At 32.4% G+C, this 23,509-nt stretch overlaps 1 protein-coding gene across 1 annotated transcript; it reads right to left on the bottom strand.

Moving 5' to 3' along the window:
• Positions 1-751: 751 nt before the first annotated feature.
• On the bottom strand, positions 752-8,177 carry LOC120350020. The gene is made up of 5 exons (XM_039421980.1): positions 7,949-8,177; positions 6,719-6,846; positions 5,861-6,030; positions 2,327-2,527; positions 752-1,014 (listed from the first exon to the last, which is right to left on the bottom strand). The coding sequence occupies exons 1-5, from the start codon at positions 8,035-8,037 to the stop codon at positions 955-957; spliced, it is 648 nt and encodes a 215-aa protein (XP_039277914.1). The 5' UTR covers positions 8,038-8,177; the 3' UTR covers positions 752-954.
• Between the last annotated feature and the right edge of the window lie 15,332 nt (positions 8,178-23,509).

Raw genomic sequence — 23,509 nt, 5'->3', positions numbered from 1 at the left:
TGCAAAGCCTATGGTAGTAATTGGAATACTGTGTATCCTTTCCTGCTCAAATCAAACCTGTACTGTAGGTTACAGAAGAGTCACGACATGTCAATTGAAAAATTTTCTCATTTTCAACTGATATCTTCTCATTTACATTTGTTTGATTTACATTTGACGATTTCTCAAATACAATTCACTATTCTCAATTACATGTGATGACTTCCCAAATACAATTCACTATTCTCATCTACATCTGACATTCTCTCAATTACAAGTGACTATTCTCAAATACAATATTGATACTTTCTCAAATACAATTGGAAAAGGAGTAGTGGATAGAGTGCTTGCGTAGCAGCAATACCTACTATTACCTTAGTAATAGTAGGTATTGGTAGCAGCCTAGAGATACCCGGTTCAAACCAGTTCCTACTATTACTTAAGTAATAGTAGGTATTGTTCAAACCCGCTCATCACCACAAGTTTTCGACCAGGTCACTCCCGTGTTATCGGTTGGGCACATTAAATTGTCGGCTCCGGCTGAAGTATGACAGTCGTAAGGCTCATTGATGGCTTAAATGATTTATTCAGGCGAGGTGGAACTTCCGTCTGGGTCAGGGACCCCCAACCAATAAAAGCCATTCAAATATTATTATTACACATTAATTTATTAACTTATTTTTCTAATTAATTCCATAAACTTATAATTATAATTCATTACTTTTTGAAAAATATAACTTAGATAACCTAATTTAAATAAAATAAAAGTCAATGAATAATCATGAATAGTATTTTATTTATGTGAGTACAGGTGACATTGTTTTATTGCTTATACTTTGACATCAAATGCGCCAATAACTGAAGGAAATACTTGTTTGTTCCTCTCATATTATCTTCGACAGTAGTACAATAATGAACTTGACGATCCACATTTTTATCGACCAACGGTACAAATAATTATTATTATTTACTTTTCTAATATTCTGGGCAATACATAGTAGTTAGCGTTCCATATCGACCATCTTCACAAGCCCGCTGTTGAGAAAAAAACAAACAAATTGTTATAGTGTTCGCTGTTCTGTTATCATTTTACAAATGTCTAAAATATTTACTGTCTGTTACCACTTATTTAGTTATAAGTTAAAGATGATACGATGTTAAGTTCAATATATGGAAAATTATAATAATATTAAATACGATCTCCATTAATATACAAACAAGCAATCTAATCAATAAAATGTACATAATTTTCAAAAATACAATACCTTTATGAAATTTACTACAAATATAAATAAATTGATTTTTTTGGAAATTAACCTACTCAATTATGGGATACCCATGTACTAGAGCAGGTGTAGTAGAGACTGGTAGTAATAAATTAAATTTAGAGTGGGGGTGCAAATATATTGGGTAAGTGAGCTCACATATTGTTCGAAATTATGTTTTCTATATTATGTCTTCCACTTTCAACAGCGCATTTAAATTTTCTTGAGTGTTCTATTATCTTGATGTGTACAGGAAGTAAATTGTGGAGTAAGTTGTGAAGTCCATGTATTCATGTGAATATTTTATGACCAATAAAATTCTATTCTATTCTGTTTTGGTGCAATAGTGAGGTCCACGTTATAATGACAGTATTTGATCAACTTTGGTTTTGCTATCCTTGTCTATCATTCGACAAAGCCGGTGGTACTATCCTTTTCTAGGTCCACAACGGTACCAATTATGTTTTTAACAGTGTAGAAATATGATTAGTTAATGCAGAGAATCGGCATCGCTATTCTTCTATCTTTATCCACTGTCATTATAACGTGGACCTCACTATAGGTGGTTGAAGTGTCGTTGGTATGTTGTCTTCCTAGCCACGTTCGTGATAAGAAGGCTTCTATTTCTTGTGGTGTGACAGTAGTTTCTGTTTTGAAAGCTATTATGTAGAGATATTTATAAATTCATCATGAAATATAGCCTACAAAAAAAACATTCTGCACCTTCTTCAATGTGGAAGATCATTTGAATATATAGGTAAGCCCACAATAAGGTAAATTATGAATGGAATAGAATGACTTTTACCACTCCACCACTTAAGTTGGATTTGCACACAACAGTGACAGTGAACAGTGAAAATATAATTCCCATATGTTTTAATGGCATTATTCATACTCACTCGGCCTGGCTGAGTGTAAATAGTCCCATAAGAACACATACGAATAATATCTTCACTGTCACTGTTGGGTGCGAATCTATCTTCAACCAATTTTTTGTAGGTATATGTGAAGTTTTTATAATCAATGGGTTTACTTCACTGTTTAATAGCAATTTCTATCTGAAACAAAAATTAATAACAAACCTTTGCCTGGCGCAGACGCTCCTCATACAAGTTTGGACAGCAAGGCTCAGGCAAAGCCTTGCAGCCAGGATTTGTAATGCACTTGGTGAGGGGACAATCGTCCTGCAACCCGTTTCTTTTCGAGCAAAAGCAGTTATCATAAACAACTCCACCCACAATCTGTCCATTTTTGGTGCTAGGTGCCTTATAGTAATCGTCTTCCTGCAGAACAGTTTTCCAAAAATATTACCAACAAGATATATATTTAAACTCATGAGTATTTTTCATCAACGCTATAGTGAGGTCCTCGTTACAATGGCAGTGGAGAAAGATAGGAAAACAACGTTGCCGATCTTCGGTCTTGTCAATGTCTTCTATAAACGGCAGCTTATAGCACGTTTATTAATGTAATGTTAACTGTTCATTCTTGTAACAAGGGTGCCATTTAGGGGGAGCAGATAAATAAATATCCCTCCAAGTATCAGATAAATAATGAAAATGAGGGTCTATCTACACGAATCCTTAGAATCTCATACTGATTTAATACTTTGTTTAAACAGCAGTAGTGTAATTCCTTCTACAGTACCGGTATCAACAATGCAGCAAAATTGTCTTGAAAGTATGGCTTCGGGTACGGAGTAATAAAGAATATATTGTTCTCTGTGGTATTGATGAATTGATGAATTTTTATACATTATGAAACTCAATGAGAACAATCATACTAATTTGTAATCAATTTTGAAAATTATATTTAAAAACTTCCAGACTTGGGTGAAGGGGCAAAATGCTGTTCCCTCTCGCCCATGTAGTACTGCCTGTACAGTTGAAGCTTAAAAATAGAATGAGTACAATTATCGATCAAGGCACAATAAGTGAGTCATTGCATAAATTTCAACGTGAGAATTAACAAGTTGCAAGATGTCAAAAGAAAGGACACAATCAGACAAACAAAAATGTATGTACAGAGTTGGTGAAAATAATGGGAACAGCTTAATGAACTTAGCTTTCTAACTGAAAATTATTTTCCAATTAGAATATGATCCCCAATGAAATTGTTGAAATTGTAATAGTAAAAGAAAAATTTATCTGTTTCCATGATTTTTAAGAAATCTGTTTCAGTGTATTATATCCTACATTGGGGCCTCTCTTTAGGCTCTTCTAATAAATATTTCATGATTCAATAACTAATAATGTATATGTTTGTATTGATACTTCAACCACATTTGTATAAAACTGGAAAAAATGAAGCATATAATAACGCCTTCGAATGTAACATTTATGGGGAAAACCCAGGACCCTCTATCTTTTGGGTATTCCTTGCCCCCCCCCTCATACCTCTTTGTTTTTGCCCCCCCCCTTGCAGTTTGGTGAAATGGCGCCGCTGGTTTAAAATAATAACTTTTATTAAGCAAGAAATTATATTTTTCAATAATTTCATAATAAATTTTCATATTCAAGATGAAACATTTTGTTCATTAATTATTATTAATTCTACATTGTTAAAAGACGATCTGGCAACAGAGCAAAGCGAGAAAGAGATAGCGCAATCAGCTTTGTTGAATGATAGAAATACTATTGCTAATCAAACACTGCCATTATAACGAGGACCTCACTGTAGATGCCTTATAGAATTCATATTTCTGCAAAACAGTTTTCCATAAATATGGTATCAACTGAATAGAAACCTATGAGAATTGTGGTGCATCAAGTAATAACAAACCGCTAAAATGAGATCCCGGAGTGACAATGTTGTTCTCGATGCGGAAACCAATCAACAATCTTCATTTAAAAAAATAATTTCCCTTGTAATTTTCCGACATTTTTTTAAATAAAAGTAGTAGGAGTGAAAGTAAATGATAGTGCATCATATCTATTGAATGGAACAATATATTCACATCTAAAAATGGTTGGTATAAAAAAGTTGACTGTCTTTCTTAACTACAAATTTTCTCAATTAAGCTACAGAAAAATGTGGTACAGATCGTACTGGTGGTTCCATTTTTCGGCTTGATGAACACAATGTTGGATAACATATCTTATATCTTATTCTCAGTAGGACTCTACTCTGTATATTTATTCGTATTCATTCCAAAGTGGTAAATAAACATTCTAAAAAATATGGAATTGAATCCATTTTCAAAAACTGGTTCTAAAAGAGCAGCAAAGCTTATTATATGAGAAAAATGTATCCAAATAATGTAGAAAATTATATATATACATTCATACACTCATAGATACTATATCGGGGAGTCCGATGGTAGCAAGTATTTAAAAGGCACACCAGTTTTTAATGTCAAGTCGGGCCTAGGCCACAAACTCAAGTTCTGTCGTAAATTTGCCAAGCTCTTCAAATTGGGATGATATCATTACCTCATTAAAGGGATGTGTTATCATACTCATTATGAATGATTGAGAAAGGAACAACAGTCTTGGAGCCCAAATCCGTTCTTATATCAAATTTTGGTGGAGTGATCCAAAAATTAATATTAACTTATTAATTATTTATTCATTAGGTTCTAGTAGATTTACTGCAATTTAATAATGTAGAAATTTGATAGTAATAGTCCAAAAATCAATATTAACTCAATCATTATATCTATTCACTAGCTGGCCCGGCGAACTTCGTACCGCCATGCATCTCATGACAAACTTTAGCTGGATGCACACCTGAGGAGGCGATGCGGCATTCTGCATCCAGGTGCTTCTTGCTTATTGGTTTGAATGGAAGAACTCACACACACTGAATCGGGCATGGCGTAGAACGGTGTGATAAGACAATCTCCATAAGATCAACATTATGTATCACCAAGCCGCGCCTCCTCAGGTGTGCTTAGCCTTAGCTTAATCTGATGCACTATATTTTTATGAAAATCATCCAACAATCAGTATTTGTTTTCAATATGGACTTCCTATGTGCTTAGTTAGTTGTGCAGCAGTTTGTATTTTTAGATAAAGTTGAATGCAGTTGCTTGGAAATTGAATGATATCATTGCTGATGATTTTCCTGTGCATATTCTAAATTTACAGCATATCGAGTTCTACGACCCAAGTTTGGACGTGGTTTGTCCCGCGGCATTATTAAGAATTAAAATTTTGTGAGTCAGTAGAAAGAAAATAGAAGAACATATCTACCGACGGCTGTTGGATGACGCAATGATTATAACAGCTGATTTTTATTTCTGTGTGTGGCCGGCTCACAAATCTTCTCCTATAAGGATTACATGTAAATTTGAAGGACCGTAGGAAAGAGTCCTGAAGTCGGATTATAAATTTGATAGGCCATAAACCTGGTCCTGAACATAACGAACAAAACTAAAAAAAATCAACAAATTCGGTGCACACATAAAAAAGTTATTGAATGTCAAAATTTGAGGCTCGATTTTTATTTATATAGATTAGGTTCTAGTAAATTTACTGTTATTTAATAATGTTGAAATTATTTTATTTCTAGGTCACTTACATTCTCTAGTTTTTAGCTCCAGGTTCAGTTCTCCATCTAAAATATTCGCTAAATAATTGAATTTTGAGTTGTTTGTTTTGTTCACATTCAGTTACCTCTTTGTTGTATTGTTTCGGATATTCTGGGTAAGTGATGAGTGGCGCTTTGCTAGGATCTGGCCTGACCCAACGATTCACATACAAGTGGTTGGTGTTCACCTGTCCCCTGGTGGAGCACAGATTCGGCAATGCATTTCTCCGCTGTTTCCGTGATGAATTTCCAGAATCTGTACAAAATTATCAGAAAACTAAAAGTCATTAAAGCTAAAATCAATAGCTTATAGAAATAGTTAAAAACAGTTGAGCGAGAATAATAAAGCTAGTTAATCTTAATATAGTTGAATGGGAAAATATAATACACTAATAATTGAATGAGAACAGTTTCTAGATTTACAGTATTTACATAACTTTGAAACGGTCAGTGATTATTCAAAATTATTTTATCTATAACTTATATTATAAGTGGTCACTTTAAATTTCAAATTTCTATAAATGATTTTATGTGGTCACTTCAAATTACAAGGAATAAAGGAATAGGTTATTTTTAGAATCATTATTGAATTTAAATTCGAACTAAAAATTCATCTCAAGTAAAGTTTCAATCATTAAAGTAATTATTTAGTAATTTATTATCAAATAGGTTGGCGTAGGCACCAAATTTTGGAAAATTTTGAAAAGTTACAAATTGCTTGGTATTATATTAATGATCAATATAACAGTTATAATGTGAAGGAAATAAACATATTGGGTATCTTCTCTCTTGAGTAAATATTTTCTTGAAAATTTCCGCGATAGCACCTGTATGACTTCCTATTTTTGAATAGAAAAGTAGAAGAGAATTGATATAAGTATTAATTCATCAACTCAATCATAAAATCACATGTATGTAAATTCACTATTTTTCTTATAACTGACCTTCTGTGTTGTAATTGAGTTGTCTGCAAGGAGTGCACTGTAGAACACAATTATCGGAAGGATTGGATGCAGGTTGCTGTGACTTGTACTTTCCAAAATCTTGTCTCTCACGGCTTTCGTTCTCTTCACTAGAATGAAAAATGTGATTTAAATAAGTATGAAAATAATTCTTACCAAAATTTTCAATTATTTAATATTAGTCTATTGTATAATCATCATAAATTACATTTCAGATTTTAATAAATATAATCAGACAAGTATAATTATAAGCATTTGATAACTACAGATTGCAGCATTTCATATGTGTAAGAACACTAAAATATAGAGAAATCATAAAATATAATAATATTTTTTGATCACAGGTAGAATGTAAATACTGTACGTATATTTTTAATAATTCAATTTTTTCGTAATTCTGTTACACTACTTGAAAGATAAATCCACTTTAGCCTATATTATATTAATCCAATTATTTTCGTTAAGAATTTGCTCTTTGCTGCAATAGTTTTGGGCCAAGCCTGTTGTTTCTTCCGAATTATATTTATATGATTTGTGATTGTATCCACAAATGAATAAATAAATAAATGAATATAAAATCTGCCAAATTTTAAAGATTATATAGTCAGTAGGTACCTACACAAAAGCTAGGGCTACTGGTACCGAATAGAATTTTACTTTAATTATTTTTCCCGGTCTTTACAAATAATAAAATGCATTCCATAGATCTATTTTAGCTAGTATTAAAAATAATAAGTTTAAATTATACTTTAATAATATTTGAGATAAAATTAAGTTATAATCTAGGATTCAGCCAATCATTCAGCCTACTTGCTGTTTTAATTTTGAAAGAGAAACATCTATTAAGAAAGTTTAAAGCTGCGTTTACACAAAAGTTAACAAAATGTTTATTTTACGTCCTTATAGATTCTATTAGATTAAACGGAGCTTGACAAACACATATGCACATCATGTATAATGCTAAGTTATGTTCAATCTAATAGAATCTATAAGGACGGAAAAATAAACATTTTGTTAATAATTTTGGTGTAAGCTCAGAAAATTTTTTTTACTTCTGATAAACAAATTTTGTATATTGTACTATTGATTTCTAAATTGAAAATAAATATATATACAGTAACTAATATCCTCTAATTTTAGAAATGATAGCTTAATAAAAACGAAATCAATGGGTTGAAAATTGATCATCCTCTACATCACCAGTCTACTTACTTTTCCATAGTTGCACACAAATCTCGAATCAACCTTACTATTTCCGATTGTTCTTCGCAGCATTTTTGTTTGTCGTGTTTGCTTGTCATGTTGAAGATTTATACTTGAAATTTTGAAAAATGAATCTTGAAAATTTTGATGTTGCTTTTGTGGGTGTTGTGAGTGTAATGGAATGAAAGTGCGTAGTGTACTGTACAAATGAACCTGAGTTTCTATGGTAACATCTTTGTGACTATATCATCATGTTCAGAAAATCCGAGCTCTGTGAAAAAGTTAACTAGTAGTTCTGTGAACAGTAGACCTCACGCAGTATTCTCATCCACAAGTACCTGATTGAAAATATAGACCTTATGGAAATACAGCAATAGACTGGCTTCTCCACACATCTGTGTAATCACTTGTCAACTGATTTATGATGAATAATTTATTCTATAGTCTGATTTTTACTCTAATATTGACGTATGAAGGAGGCTCCTTTTACCTTTTATATTATCCTTGAAATGCAAAATTTTCAAACACCTTGTATATACGTCGACGCGCAATTAAAAAAGGAACATACCTGTCAAATTTCATGAAAATCTATTTCCGCGTTTCGCCGTAAATACGCAACATATAAACATTTAAACATTTGAGAAATGCCAAACCGTCGACTTGAATCTTAGACCTCACTTCGCTCGGTCAATAAAAATTGTCAAGAAAAATTAATGCTTAATTTGGGAGTTATAAAAACATTTATTCTTAGTTAAAAATTTCCCTGTACTTTTAGCGGATAAGTTGACTTCTTACGAAAAAGTTCATTATAGTAAGGTATTTTCAAATAAATGTTGTAATTTGTGCCATTGAACTATAACATAATTATAGAAGAATGTTATGCGTATTTCAATTCTCAATGTAAACTGAAAACAAAGAATGTTTGAGAAGCGTTCTTTTGTGGCTTATTCACTGGTCAATACTATTTGTCACGTGTTGAAAGCGTGTACTTTAAGACGTCTATTTTAAAAAGAAGCCAATGAAGTGTTTCCGAATTGCCAACTGTTGATCTCACCTGAATTCAAGTTCAGAAGGTGGATTTGAAGTGAGCCCTATTTCATTCTTGTAAATTTTGGAATTGATTATTAAAATTAATGATCTTTATCACAAATCTAATAGTTAGCATAAATATACTAGTAGTTCTGTGAACTGTAGACCTCGCTCTCAGTGAGTTACATTGACCTGTTGTTATGTTTTCTCAAAAATTAATAAATAATTTATCAATTAAAAATGTCTATAAAAATCCTAAATAAACATAGAGCTTTCTGTCCTATATCGTACCGTGACGTGTCGTCCCGGAATGTGAGTGTGAGGGCTGTTATCAGGTCTGGCTGCAACTGTCTACAACGTTGATGGAAAGATACAATTTTCAAGATGTTGGATGTTTTTGAACGGGTAGTATTATAGTCAACTGTCTACTAACGTTAATGGAATGATACATTTTCAAGATGTTCGATATTTTTGAACGGGTAGTATTATAGTCCACTAGACAGCTGATTTATGATGAATAATTCTATAGTATGATTTTTACTCTAATATTGGCGTATGAAGGAGGTTCCTTTTTCCTTTTATATTATCCTTGAAATGCAAAATTTCCAAAAACCTTGTATATACGTCGACGCGCAATTAAAAAAGGAACATACCTGTCAAATTTCATGAAAATCTACTACCGCGTTTCGCCGTAAATGCACAACATATAAACATTAAGAGAAATACCAAACCGTCGACTTGAATCTTAGACCTCACTTCGCTCGGTCAATAATATAACATGCATGCTCTCAGTTTCCAATTCTTGATTATTTTAAAATTCTTTGTTATAAACTGAGCAAAAGAGAATAATGCGTGAAAGGCAACTGCAAATAGCAACAATTGTTTTTACTCAACCTCTCTATAATGTCGCCAAAATTCTAATCTCTCTGAACGTGAATTTTCCTATCCTTTCCAATCTTAAAGACATAGTAGGCTACCGTGTAGCAATCAAATATTGCTATTGCCAAACCGTCTTCTAAGTTCTAACAAACCGCAAAAATTAATTTCCTGGTCCAATCATTGATCATTGCAGCCTCAATCAACGTGCTTGTAGTATTATTTGTAACCGATTACCAAATTTCCCGGTTGAAATTTTGTAATTTTGCCTCAATATCTCGGTTTTTATTAACCTACTTTGTCGGCGCTGTGACTTTCACGATTTGTGGAACAATAAATATAGAACAAGGATGGAAAAACAAATGAAGAACAGCTGTCGGTGAGTTCCGTTGTGAGATGGGTATGATTTGAGAGGAGCTTCGGTGGCTGACAAAATGATTGTGAGCCATGACGACAACTGCAATAGACGGTGTCTTCATGCTCGGCCAATTGTCTCGCTCCGCTCTCTAGAATCGAACCAAGAACACGCATCAATGACTTCTTCAACCAACTTCAATCCATCTTCCTTCTCCATCTGCATACTGTACTCTACACAGCCTCATTCACTCTTACTCTCTCACTCTCTCTCTTTCTTTCTCTCTCTCTCTCTCTCTCTCTCTCTCTCTTGGTAGAGAGATAGTGGGGAGGATATTTTTAATATTCTTTCCGAAGAATGGACATTGATATGTCCAAAGCTCCGCCAATTTATGTAGATGCATAACAATATAATTATCTATAGTTATTATATTACAATTACTTTTTCATATCATATACAGTTTAATAATTATTTTCTTAGTCTATATTATGTAATTCATCTATAATTTTGCTGTATTGTAAGCTATTGTATACAAGTGTATAAGCCAGTATATATTGTAATCTACATAAATAAAGTACTCAATCAATCAATCTCTCTCTCTCTCTCTCTCTCTTAATGCCTATCATTATCCTTTATAATCATTTCCCTCCACTCCCAAGTAAAATGATGGTTTTTCTCTTTTTTATTTCATTCATGTAAATTTAGCATGAAAATGTGTATAGGCTACATTTAAGATTGTTTCTTATTCTAACTCTTCCTCGAGTGGATCTTAGCAACCTTATTCTATATCCCTTCCCCTCTCTTTTGTATTATAATTTCCCCTTCATAATTCCCTAATTAGAATTATTATTATTTCTTCATGAACTTTCATAATCATATTATCTTGTTATTTACATGAACTAATCTCTTTTGTACAATAATTTCCCTTAAAATCTACAAATCTTTTTTCTAATAATAACTTTCACTCCCTCATTATTCCAATTATTATATCATATCGATTTTCTAATTATTGGGAATTAACTTTTTCTTTATTTTTTTCCTTATTATTATTTAATCTTTTCTGTTAATTGATTTAACTCTGAATGATTTATCGTTTCTATGATTTGGTTTTTACTTATTGATATTTTCAGTCTTAATTTTTTTCGCTTAGACATAATAATTCGTTTGAATTTTCAAATTTCTTTTTTTACGGTTAAGTGCTGAAGGGGGGGGTATCTTTGATACCCTCTCTGAGAATGGACTTCTTAAGGTCCAAGCTTGACCGTTTCATGTGAAAACATTACAGTAGTACCTTAACTTTTGCATTTTTTATCATTTTTCTTGCTCAATATTATTGTAGAACTCATTAGTTTAATAATATGATTCACCATGTCATTTTACCGCTACTGGTATTTATTTTTAACGCAAGAACGTAAGTTGAATTATGTTTTGTTAAACACATGAATAAAGGGATCTGAGGCGACGAAAAAGAAGAAGAAGACCAGCATTTTCCACACACATACACACAGTCACAGACACATACAGAAACAGGAGTAGCGTATCCATAATAAAAGGTATTTGATTATTATAATCAAATACATGCCTAAATAATCAAAACCTAAGTACCGGTATCCGTAATCAAAGGTATTATTTTAACATATTTTGCGTATTAATCATCTACGAATTAGATTTTTCATCAATAATTGAAGAGTGAAGACTATTATACTCTAATGTAAAGCAAATAAATTTATCATTTGATTTCATTTTTTTGTGTTGTGATATAGTGTGGTCCACCTTATAATGGCAGTGGATGAAGATAGAAGAATCGCTATTCTCTGCATTAATTAATTATATTTCTACAATGTCAAAAACATAATTGTCATCGTTGTGGACCTAGAAAAGGATAGTACCACCGGCTTTGTCAAATGATAGACGAGGATAGCAAAACCAAAGTTGATCAAATACTGTCATTATAACGTGGACCTCACTATAGATATCCATATCAAATGGAAACGATTGCTATTGTCAAAACCACTAGTTTATCAAAACAAGTTGAGATACTAGTTTCGGTTGCTAAACCATTATCAATCTCTAGTGAACTGAGATTAGAGATTACTAGTAGTTCTGTGAACAGTAGACCTCACGCAGTATTCTCATCCACAAGTACCTGATTGAAACTATACACCTTATGGAAATACAGCAATAGACTGGCTTCTCTACACATCTGTGTAATCACTTGTTAGCTGATTTATGATAAATAATTCTATAGTCTGATTTTTACTCTAATATTGGCGTATGAAGGAGGCTCCTTTTTCCTTTTATATTTTCCTTGAAATGCAAAATTTCCAAATACCTTGTATATACGTCGACGCGCAATTATAAAAGGAACATACCTGTCAAATTTCATGAAAATCTATTACCGCGTTTCGCCGTAAATGCGCAACATAAAAACATATGAACATATAAACATTTAAACATTAAGAGAAATGCCAAACCGTCGACTTGAATCTTAGACCTCACTTCGCTCGGTCAATTATAATCTGTGAAAGAAAGAATAATGCATGATGATAATTATCACGTCTCTATTACTTGAGTGCAGGAGCTGCAAATGTTAAATCTGTTTCATTTCTTTTTCGACAATATATATTCTTACTATTTCAAAATCTCAATATTTGTTATTGATATCACTCTAAAACTCTGCATATCACATCGAAAATTATCAACGAATAAGGATTTATTTGATTGATGAACAGAGGACAATAATCCATATTTTAATACGGTATTTTAACGTATTAATTAACGTAGTATATAATGTATTATAATATTTTGCGTATTAATCATCTGCAAATTAGATTTTTCATCAATATTGAAGACTATACTCTAATGTAAATCAAGTAAATTTAGTATTTGATTCCATATTTTCTGTGTTGTGATAAATATCCATATCAAACGAAAACGACTTGATATTGTCAAAACCACTACCTAGTTTATTAAAACAAGTTGAGATACTAGTTTCGGTTGCTAAACCATTATCAATCACTAGTAAACTGAGATTAGAGATTCCTAACCTCTAGTAAACTGAGATTAGATATTTTTAATCTATAGTAAACTGAGATTAGAGATTATTAATGTCTAGTAAACTGAGATTATAGATGATTAGTTTACTAAAGATTGATAATGGTGTAACAACTGCCAATATCTCAAATTGTTTTATATGAACCAGTGGTTTTGACAATATCGTTATCATTCAAGATTTCATATATTTTATAATACCGTACCTACTGCTATTTGTACATTAAGTTATTGAAAAGAAATAATGGTATTTTTGTAATTTTCTTCTATTCTATGACAAGAATGCATTCATGAAGATCTATTGTATACGGTATTGATCTATTGCGAAACAGACTGTTGCATTTTTCGATTTTTCAAGAAAGTGTTTAGCCTGTTGTGTGGGCTGGGACCTGTGTCAGCAGTCAGCGACTCTGATTGAAGCCCTTCAGTCGGCCCGCAAATCTTGTTAGCAAAAGCTTAGCAATGCTGCTGGTTCCGTAGTTGGAAGCAGACCTTAGCGGGGACAACCTCATCTAACTGTGAGTACGACTAAAACACTTTTGAATTAAATGATAATTGAATCGGGAAATTCAAACCACAATGATAATGAATGCTTTCAATAAATTCTCTGTTGGCAGTGTTGTTAAAATTTTTGTAAATGAATCAATTCATCTCGACGGATAGAGAATAATACGTGAAAATTTATTCCGATACCTACTAACATTCTGCATGATAATCATTCATAACTCATGAATGTTTTAAACTGTTCTTCACCCTTATGTTCTTTACCCTTCATCTGGTATGGTACTATCCAATAATACTGATATTCTCCCACCAATAAACTTTGAATTCTCCCACTCCCTAGCCTATATATTCTGAAAACAATCTGCTTTTTAAAAAAACACATAAATGAATTTAATACAGGAGAAATATTCACCAATATTCGACCAGATACAGAAATAATTGAGAGATGAAGCATACCGGAGTACTATGTATGAGCGAGGGGTAAGGAGTTCAGGTATCCGGATGTACAACTTATTGCCATCTCACATAAAAGAAACGTCAGGTGAAGCTTTCAGATGTTTATTGAAAAAAGAGCTGCTATCCATATGTGCCTACTCAGTGGAGGAATATAAAGATTTTTACAAACCTCAAGATGGAGGTTTAAGAAGATAGATAGCATGTTGCTGTTTGATTAATGACAAATTGACATATCCTTATACCCTTTTTACAGGTGGTCGGTGGATGAAATAATAATAATAATGATAATATAATAATAATAATTCAAAAATCAGCTTGATATATCAATGTTGAACCTTGTCTCTGAAAATGATGGAAGACTTCCATACTTAGTATACTTTAGTATACAAATCAAATGATTGTACGTATAAGTTTATGAAATTGTAAAAAACCTTAAAATTGAAAAATTTCTTTAAAAAAAGTGCATGAATGAGATTTCAAAATCTAGACATAGTTCTTGACAGTAATAGAATCTTGAGAACACCTCAACCTCATAGAAAACAAATAAAATTGAGAAACTTTTAAATTTCTGAATTTTAAGTGAGATGAATTTAACAGTGTTTCTCTACCACATCAGTTAATTCATAAAAAGAATATATGGATTTAAAAACACAGTAAATTCCATGTAGATAATAAGTAGATCCAAGGATACTTCGATGATTTGAAAGTTACAATCTTCAAATGTGACAAATCAGGTCCTATTTTATTATTTCATTTATTATATTAATTACAGTTGAAATGTTGGTTATTCAACGTACCCCTCTGTTTCTATTCCTATTTACAACCCTGCAGCGGTAATTTTAACATGGCATCCCGTTCTTAAGTTGCATCCCAGAATGGGTTGAACTCAAGAATGTAGCGGAGAATAAAAACGGGATAATGTTTCGTAACATTATGATATAAGTTCACCTTGAAACTTTAAATCATATAGAAAGAATCTTAAGTTGCGTACAGATATACGCGCCGCGAACATGAGCAATTCACTTTCAATCAGCTGACTATATCTGTATTTTTACAGAAACGGTAAAATACAGATATAGAAGGCTTGGCATCAGCTGATTAAAAGTGAATTGCTCATGTTCGCGGCGCGTATATCTGTACGCACCTTTACATGTCATTGTTAAGTTTCCTAATGTAGATTTATCTTTAGAAAAGTTCCAGTACCGATCCACGAGTCTCTACGAACGTTACCGTACTACCGAGCTACATTAATAATCAAATAATTTCCACTCAATCAAATAGCATGATTGAAATTATTCTGTTATTAATTGAAGAATCTCATCAGGAGGGGTGGGAGTTTGATCTTCTATTCTATACAAAACTTGAGCTACCCTTTCAACACAATATTTGGTCCAATATTAATCTTAGTCCAGTCAACGAAAGATTATAGAGGGAAAAGTTTGGAGCACAATTTTCAACTCCACAGGATAGTTAGAGGATTAACATATCAAAAGTCCTTACCCCTACAGTCTACACCCTGTGCTGAACGGGTGGGGGTGGTTTGAAAGTACCATTTTTTCATTTTTCGCATATATCTCGGAAACTACGCATCTTATGAACATCTATAGTTCTTGCAAAATTGAAGCTTACAAAATTACCAACAAGTTTTGTCTTCTGCATGAAACAAGAATGGGCTAATTACGAGATTGTAGAGCATTAAATTATCTTTCATTCCATGTACAATTCGACTATTTCACGCATTCCCATACGACTGCTGCACCAGTTTCAGTTTTGAGTGTCTTTGTTTGGTAGAAAGGTTAGAAACAACCCCTGTGTTTAGTTCGGCAGACTTTCCAATAGGTAATCAATATGAATGTTCGTACCGAAGCGCACTGTGGCAATTTATGATGACAGAATGGTGGGATATTCGGAAAAATTCACTTGTTGCAAATCTTAAGATTTGACACTCAAAACTAAAACTGGTGCAGCAGTCGTATGGGAATGCGTGAAATAGTCGAATTATACATGAAATGAAAGATAATTTAATGCTCTACAATCTCGTAATTAGCAAATTCTTGTTTCATCAATTGTTGAAAAGTTATAAGACTTGAAAGAGCGAAAAAATGGAAGAAAATCTGGTTTTTCGAAAATGCATCACTTTAGAACACGACTATCTCGAAAAATATAGGATTTATCTAAACCTCTATCAAACAAAACTTGTAGGAAATTTATTAAGCTTTATTTTTATGTAGTTGATTATGTCAGTATAACCCATTGTTTCCAAGATATAAGCATGTAAGTAATAAGTGGAAAACGCAACTTTCAAACCACCCTCATCCCTTCAGAACATGATGTAAGGGTTGGGATTTTTGATATGCTCACCTCCAAACTAGTCTCAACAAAGCTGCAAAGTCAAAAATTGTGTTCCAAACATTCCCTTCAAATTTCATTCTCAACTGATCTATTGTTGCTGAACAGAAAATTGCACTCTCTACACTGAAATTGCTGCAACAGTCGTGGGGAAATGCGTAAAATAATGAGAATATACATCAAATTGAAGATAATTTGATGCTCCATCAGCTCATAATCAGCACGGATTCTGTTCTTCAATCGTTCAAAAATTATAAGGCAGAAAAGATGAAAAACTTGAAGGCAGAAGTGTTTTTAAAAAAATATCTCACCTTCAACGGTGGATATCTCATAAACTATGAGAGATATGGAAAAAATGTAGAAGACAAAACTTGTTGGTAATTTTGTAAGCTTCAATTTTGCAAGAACTATAGATGTTCTTTTCTAAAATATTAGAGAAACTGATGAAAACAAGATTATTGAAATTCCTGAATAGATATGAATTTTTTAGTAAAAACCAATACAGCTTCCGTGAAGGTTTTGATACTGAGCGTGCACTAGTCGACTTTATGAGAATTATATATAATAATGTAAACGATGGTTGAATGTAAATGCTTTATTTTAGATGTAGAAAAAGCTTTTGATACGGTGAGCATGGTCTTCTATTAAATAAGTTAGAATCTACAGGGGTAAGGGGCGTGGCCCTACAATGGTTTAAATCTTTTTTAAATGATAGAGTTCAATGTACAAAAATTAATAATACCTGTAGTTCTTTTTCAACAGTAACTTCAGGACTTCACAGGGATCAGTTCTTTCAGCTATTCTCTTTATAATTTTTGTGAACGACCTATGTGATGCCAATTTAAATGGAAAAATATTTTTGTTATGCAGATGACACGGTATTAGTTAGTTCAGGGAAATCATGGGAGGAACTGTACAATAGAGTAAACCATGACTGTAAATTTCTTCAACAATGGTATCTTAGAAATAGATTAGCAATCAATGTCGAAAAAAAACCAAATTTATTAATTTCTCTTTGCGCGCACCAAAAATTCACAATCAACCTATTATTTTCCATCTAAATGCTGTACATATGACTTATTATGCCAATGTCCTCCTATAGAGCAGTCGAAGAGATTAAATACCTTGGTATTTTTATTGATTCAGCCTTAAATTGGAAAACACATATATCTAATCTCAAGAAAAGTATCAATACCTATCTTTGTAAATTCTATCACTTGAGAGAGCTGTGTGATACAAACACACTACGCACAGTATATTATGCCTTATAAATTCAAAATTAGAATACGGCATTGTATGTTGGGTGGAGCTGCAAAAGTGCACTTTAGTCCACTACACAAATTGCAAAAACATTTCATCAGACTAATACTATTCAAAAATCGAAGAGAGAATTCGTTTCCTTTATACAAGAGATTACGTATTCTCCCAATTCGCCATCTTTTTGTTTTCAAAGTCTTAAGAATTTTCTTTATGCGAAGTGGAAACGATGGATTTTTCAGGCCCAGCTTTTCTGAAAGAAGAAGACTTGACCTGGTATCAAGACTACCAAGAATAAATTTTAGCTTCTTTTCTAATCTTTTGTATACCTAGGCCCAAAACTCTTCAACGCTATACCACATGCTGGTAGAAGAACTAGAACTTGGAAAGAATTCTCAACAATAATTAAAGACTGGCTATTCCAATATCAAGATATAGAAAACTTTTTTTCAATTCTATCCTGAAAATCATACACTGTTTCAGCTACCGGTACAATGCCATGTATTTATACTCCATAAATTCCCAAACTTTTTGTACTTTGTGATTTATATTTCCACTTAGCTCATATTTTCTTATTAAGTTATAGTATTGTTTTAATATTACAAAATTCAACACTGCGCTTCTGCTTTGTTTTTCTAAATAAATTTTTATAGCTGTTCTTGCACATTATATGCACATTTGTACCGCAATGGCCGAAAATACTTTGCTTAGATTTTTTGAAATAGCAACTATATAATATTCGAAATATGTAATTATAATATATGATACTGGCAGCGCCTATAAACAATTGCTGTCAGTTAATTCTAAGATAAAATATTGTAATTTTTTGTTTGTATAAGAAAAGGAGAATAAATCATTTCATTTTCATTTCATTTTCATTTTCATGTTCATAAGATGCATAGTTTCCGAGATATATGCGAAAAATGAAAAAATGGTACTTTCAAACCCCCCCACCCCTTTAGCACAGGGGGTAGGGGTGAGGACTTTTGATATGTTAATCCTCTAACTATCCTTAAAAGAGCTGTGGAGTTGAAAATTGTGTTCCAAACTTTTCCCTCTATACCGTTATTTGAGCATTCGTTGCCTGGACTAAAAGCAATGATCTCTAAATTGATCTTGAATTGCTGTCAGTTTTCATGAAGGCGGCGGACTGATATTGAGAGTGACACAAAATTTGTTATTACTCAACAAACTCGATAACAAGTTTTGAGATAGTACAATGAAGCTGTCTAGTCACACTTCCTCCTTTCCAACAATTCAAACGGATAAAATGAATTGCAATAAAACCACATTGGAGTCGATGAGCATTTCACAGCAGTTTTGCGGTGAAGCCAAATTAACTTGAAAAGTATTGCTTTCACTTCCTAAAAATTTCTTTTAATGCGGAAATATAAATCTCCTCTAGACTGATCGTTGCAATTTTATGAGAAATAATGTCAATAGAAAACAACACAATCGCTCACTCAAGTAATTGTACTTCCAATTGAAGATTATTAATGTCTATTATATTATCATTGTAAGGAAGGAAGCCTTCTATTGAAATATTTGTCTGGATTTCCTTGAGATTTTCTTTCTGCATTCAACAACTTTTCACGATTATTGAAAATAAGTCTGTCAAGAAGAGACTTCATGCTTTGAGTAATATGTACTCTACCTATACTCTAGTATACCATAGTCTTCTTATCTCTTACCTCTAAGATCTTCTCTCTTTTTAGTATATTATTAGTAAAAATAATTCTGTCAAGAACAGAGTTCAGGCTTTGCGTATACTATGTACTCTACCACCTATACTCCAGTATATCATACTCTTATTAACTCTTAGATCTTCTCTCTTTTTAGTATCTTCTAGATCACATAAATGAGTGCTGTTATTGGAGTAGGCCTACTAGCTCGTTTAATTCACATAAACTTTTATTAGGACATCTATAATAGGTATAATAAAGGAAAGAATTGGCTTATACTCGTACGGGATAGGAAATTCACGAATGACGCGAATCATCACGTCTGAACTACTGGACTGATGAACTTGAAACTTTGCATATAGATTCTCAATTTATCGAGGATGGTTATAGGCCTATTTTAAATTCTTCAAGATTTCAGTAGGTCAAGTTTTCAGTTTGTCAAGTTTTTAATTAGACCCTTGCGGGGCACGGGTTACCTGCTGCTGCTAGTGATAAAAATATTAAATAATTTTAGGCTACTACTGACTCCCGGTCAACTTCGACTTATATAATAGAATCACTTCCATCAATGGAGCAATACTAACATACGCTTGAGAGTCACATAACACACTCTACTGAAATTTAAACATATATTCATAGTTTTTCTCACGAAGCCGAATGCAGCAGAGCACGTTACACGTCTCTGTTATAATTTTAATTGATATCACGAGAGCCAGCTTATATAAGGCCGATTATGAGCTACTGTTAAACTGACTTTAATCAGACCATTTCGTTCACTTAAGCCACAGTTCAACATCCATTCTCATTGTTTATGTGAGAGACTACGGCGAATTAGGACGACAAGATTATACAATATGCTATTAAAATTGCTTATTATTTATCAAGATAAATTTGATGTTTTTTCATGGATCGTAACGTTGAGTGACGTTGTGAGATTTGCTACATACTACTGTAGGCCTACTGTCATATAAATCATGTATGCAGTGATATTTTGGTTGTCTATTGTTTGGTTGTCCTCGCCATATCAGTCTCTTGTCGTACACAGATTCTCCTTCAAGAATCAAGAATCAAGAATCAAGAATCAAGAATCAAGAATCAAGAATCAAGAATCAAGAATTTTATTGGCCATAAAACAACATTACAAAAATGTAAGCAATAGGCTTCGTCAATAATAAGGTCCTTGGTTTCCCGTTGTAGGGATGGTTGCTTGAGACCAGCTCCGCTAACAAGAAGTGATAATAGCTTCAAAAACACTTTCCGGTGGTTGAAAAACTGCATGTTCATTGATTTCTCATCTTTTCATCACCACTTTTATTCACAACACGCAAATAAATGGTTCGTCATCATCCTTATCCTCAGCGAAAACGGTTTCAATGGTCGTTGAATCGTCCTCCCACTCAAATTTTAACCAGGATATCCTCGTAGATAATACATGGTGTTCGATAAGATAAAACATAGCACAAACCAAAGTTTGTGAGCTAAACAATTGGCGTGCTTTAATATTATAAAACGCAATATATATACAGACTCACTACAAAATCTGCAGTTACTTGTCTTTATTGATTGATTCATACGGGAACGCGGAATTCGCTAACTGGAATTTGGCTAACTGTGGTTGTAGAAGTGACTGGCTAGGAACTCACTGATTCTGTCACAGACAGGATTGGCTAACTCTGGAACCCGCTGTTTCTGGCCAGAGAATTGTGGAGAATTGGAAATGGCTAACTTTGGAAGTCGCTAACTGGCAACTCACTGATTATGACGTCATCGTTTTCACCTTTCTCCTTTCGTCATCGTCTCATCATCCTCATCCACCTCCACCAACCCCTCTACAACCACAAGCTCCTTCTCCTACTCCTACTCCTCCTCCTCCTACTCCTTCACCTCCTCCTCCTCCTCCTTGTCATCATTATCCTCCGGCCAAATTATCATTTCTTTATATAATATTCTAGAGGGTATTGAATATATTGCCATGATTGAATTCTTATTATTGCTGGGGTTCCTGTTCTATTATATGAGTCGTCTATTCATTCTATTATTATTGTTTTGTCATAATAACAAATTATTCTGATTTTATAACTTTGGCATAGCTTTGTACTAATGATAATATCATTGTTGTTATTATTAGTACAAAAGTTATTATATTATTATTATTATTATTATGACATTTAAAACAATAATAATAGAACTATTTTAATGAATTTGAATTCGAATTAATATTGTATAATATTACATCAATAGAATTAATATGATAATAACATTGTTGTTACTATTATATATTCGTTTTAACTCTGTTCTGTAACTATTATTCAGATATTTTTAATTCAATTACATTTATTGAATGAGCGTTAGCGAGTTGACTTGAGCCGCGTTTGGACCGAACCCAGGTAGCACAGAAACGTTGAAATAACGTTACAAACACGTAATACCTTAACGTTGAAAAGACGTTGAAATTCAACGTTGAAAACACGAAAAAATGTCCGCCGTTTCCACGTTATTTTCAACGTTGAATAATAGTTGAAAAAACATTGTAACAACCATTATTTTCAACTATAAATAGACGTTGAAAGCACGTCGTGACAACCATTATTTTCAACTATAAATAGACGTTGAAACACGTCGTGACAACCATTATTTTCAACTATAAATAGACGTTGAAAGCACGTCGTGACAACCATTATTTTCAACTATAAATAGACGTTGAAACACGTCGTGACAACCATTATTTTCAACTATAAATAGACGTTGAATTAGCCATACTTTTGAACCGGTACCTTATCAATTACATGGTAATATTTCTAAAATCATTTGAAAAGAGATGAAAATACGAAATCATATTTCCATTTATTTACATATGATTTCATGTAACAGAAATATTACCGTGCAATGCGGTACATGGTAAGGTGACATTAAAAACACACAATAAAAACCATATTACTTCATCTCTTTTCTGTATAGGGCTACTTTTTATAGAACTAGAAAGAAAAATAAAAATCTCAGTACCCTTTTTGAATTATTTAATCACTATTATTTAAATCATTCAAAAGGGTACTGAAATTTTCATTTTTCTTTCTATTTCCATATTACTTCAATTTTGATCTACAAAAATAATATGATAAAAGTTTGTTTAAAAAATCTGGTGTGATTACAACCAAATTACCATGGTAATTTAATATACTCTGCAAAGCTCAAAAACATTTTATGTCTGCAAGAAACATACCTAACTTAAAACTATTATTTCAAGAATTCAGCAGTTGTTTAAAAATCTTGAATTTTTAGTATGATAATTTCATCTGTGGTGAGTAAAAATAGCTCAACTCTTTCTAGCAAATAATATAGATCATCTAAATTTTTACTTGACATTAATGCCAGGTTTAAACTATGCCAATTGGCAAAACAATAATAATTGTCTTCTTAAACCGTCAGCTGATGTTGTCAATTAGTTTTTATTTAGCCTTGCCTAGATGATGGTTTTAGAATTAAAAGATTCAATTGATAATTTACACCAGCTGTACATTTCAGAAGACAATATTATTGTCTTGCCAATTGGCATCGTATAAACCCCCCTACATTTTAGTTTTCAGGTATGATGATTGTTTGTGATTTATGTAATAGCCAAACAAATATTTTATTACAGTGTTTCAATAGAAAGGAACTTTCAAAATAACTTTCCACTTTCATTTCATAATACTTTAATATTTTATTAAATATTTGTGTAAAATAAATATAAATATAAACATAAATATTAATGTGTTTAAATATTTTATTTTATACCTTGATATTTTTAATTACCGACAAAATTAGATTGTTTTTTTTCTCCACTGAAAATACTCTGACCTCGCATATTTTAGCCAATCCTTAATAGCGTCTTCAATTTGGGTCTTAATGCCCACAGTCGACCCACAAGATTGTTTGATAGAATCTGAAACATAAGGTAATATAAATTTTAATGAGAAATTCTATAAATATGAAGGCAGATGAAATTTTGCCACCACATAGGAGTTATTATTT

This window comes from Nilaparvata lugens, chromosome 2 (genome assembly GCF_014356525.2).
Source record: "Nilaparvata lugens isolate BPH chromosome 2, ASM1435652v1, whole genome shotgun sequence".
Classification (NCBI taxonomy): domain Eukaryota; kingdom Metazoa; phylum Arthropoda; class Insecta; order Hemiptera; family Delphacidae; genus Nilaparvata; species Nilaparvata lugens.
This window is presented reverse-complemented; position numbering and strand designations above follow the sequence as displayed.

Coding starts and splice junctions, on each gene's coding strand:
- LOC120350020 (XM_039421980.1), bottom strand. CDS start 8,037: ATGACAAGCAAACACGACAAACAAAAATGCTGCGAAGAACAATCGGAA. Junction 6,031..6,718: donor ACTCAATTACAACACAGAAG/GTCAGTTATAAG, acceptor AATTTTGTACAG/ATTCTGGAAATTCATCACGG. Junction 1,015..2,326: donor AGCGTCTGCGCCAGGCAAAG/GTTTGTTATTAA, acceptor TTTTCTCAACAG/CGGGCTTGTGAAGATGGTCG.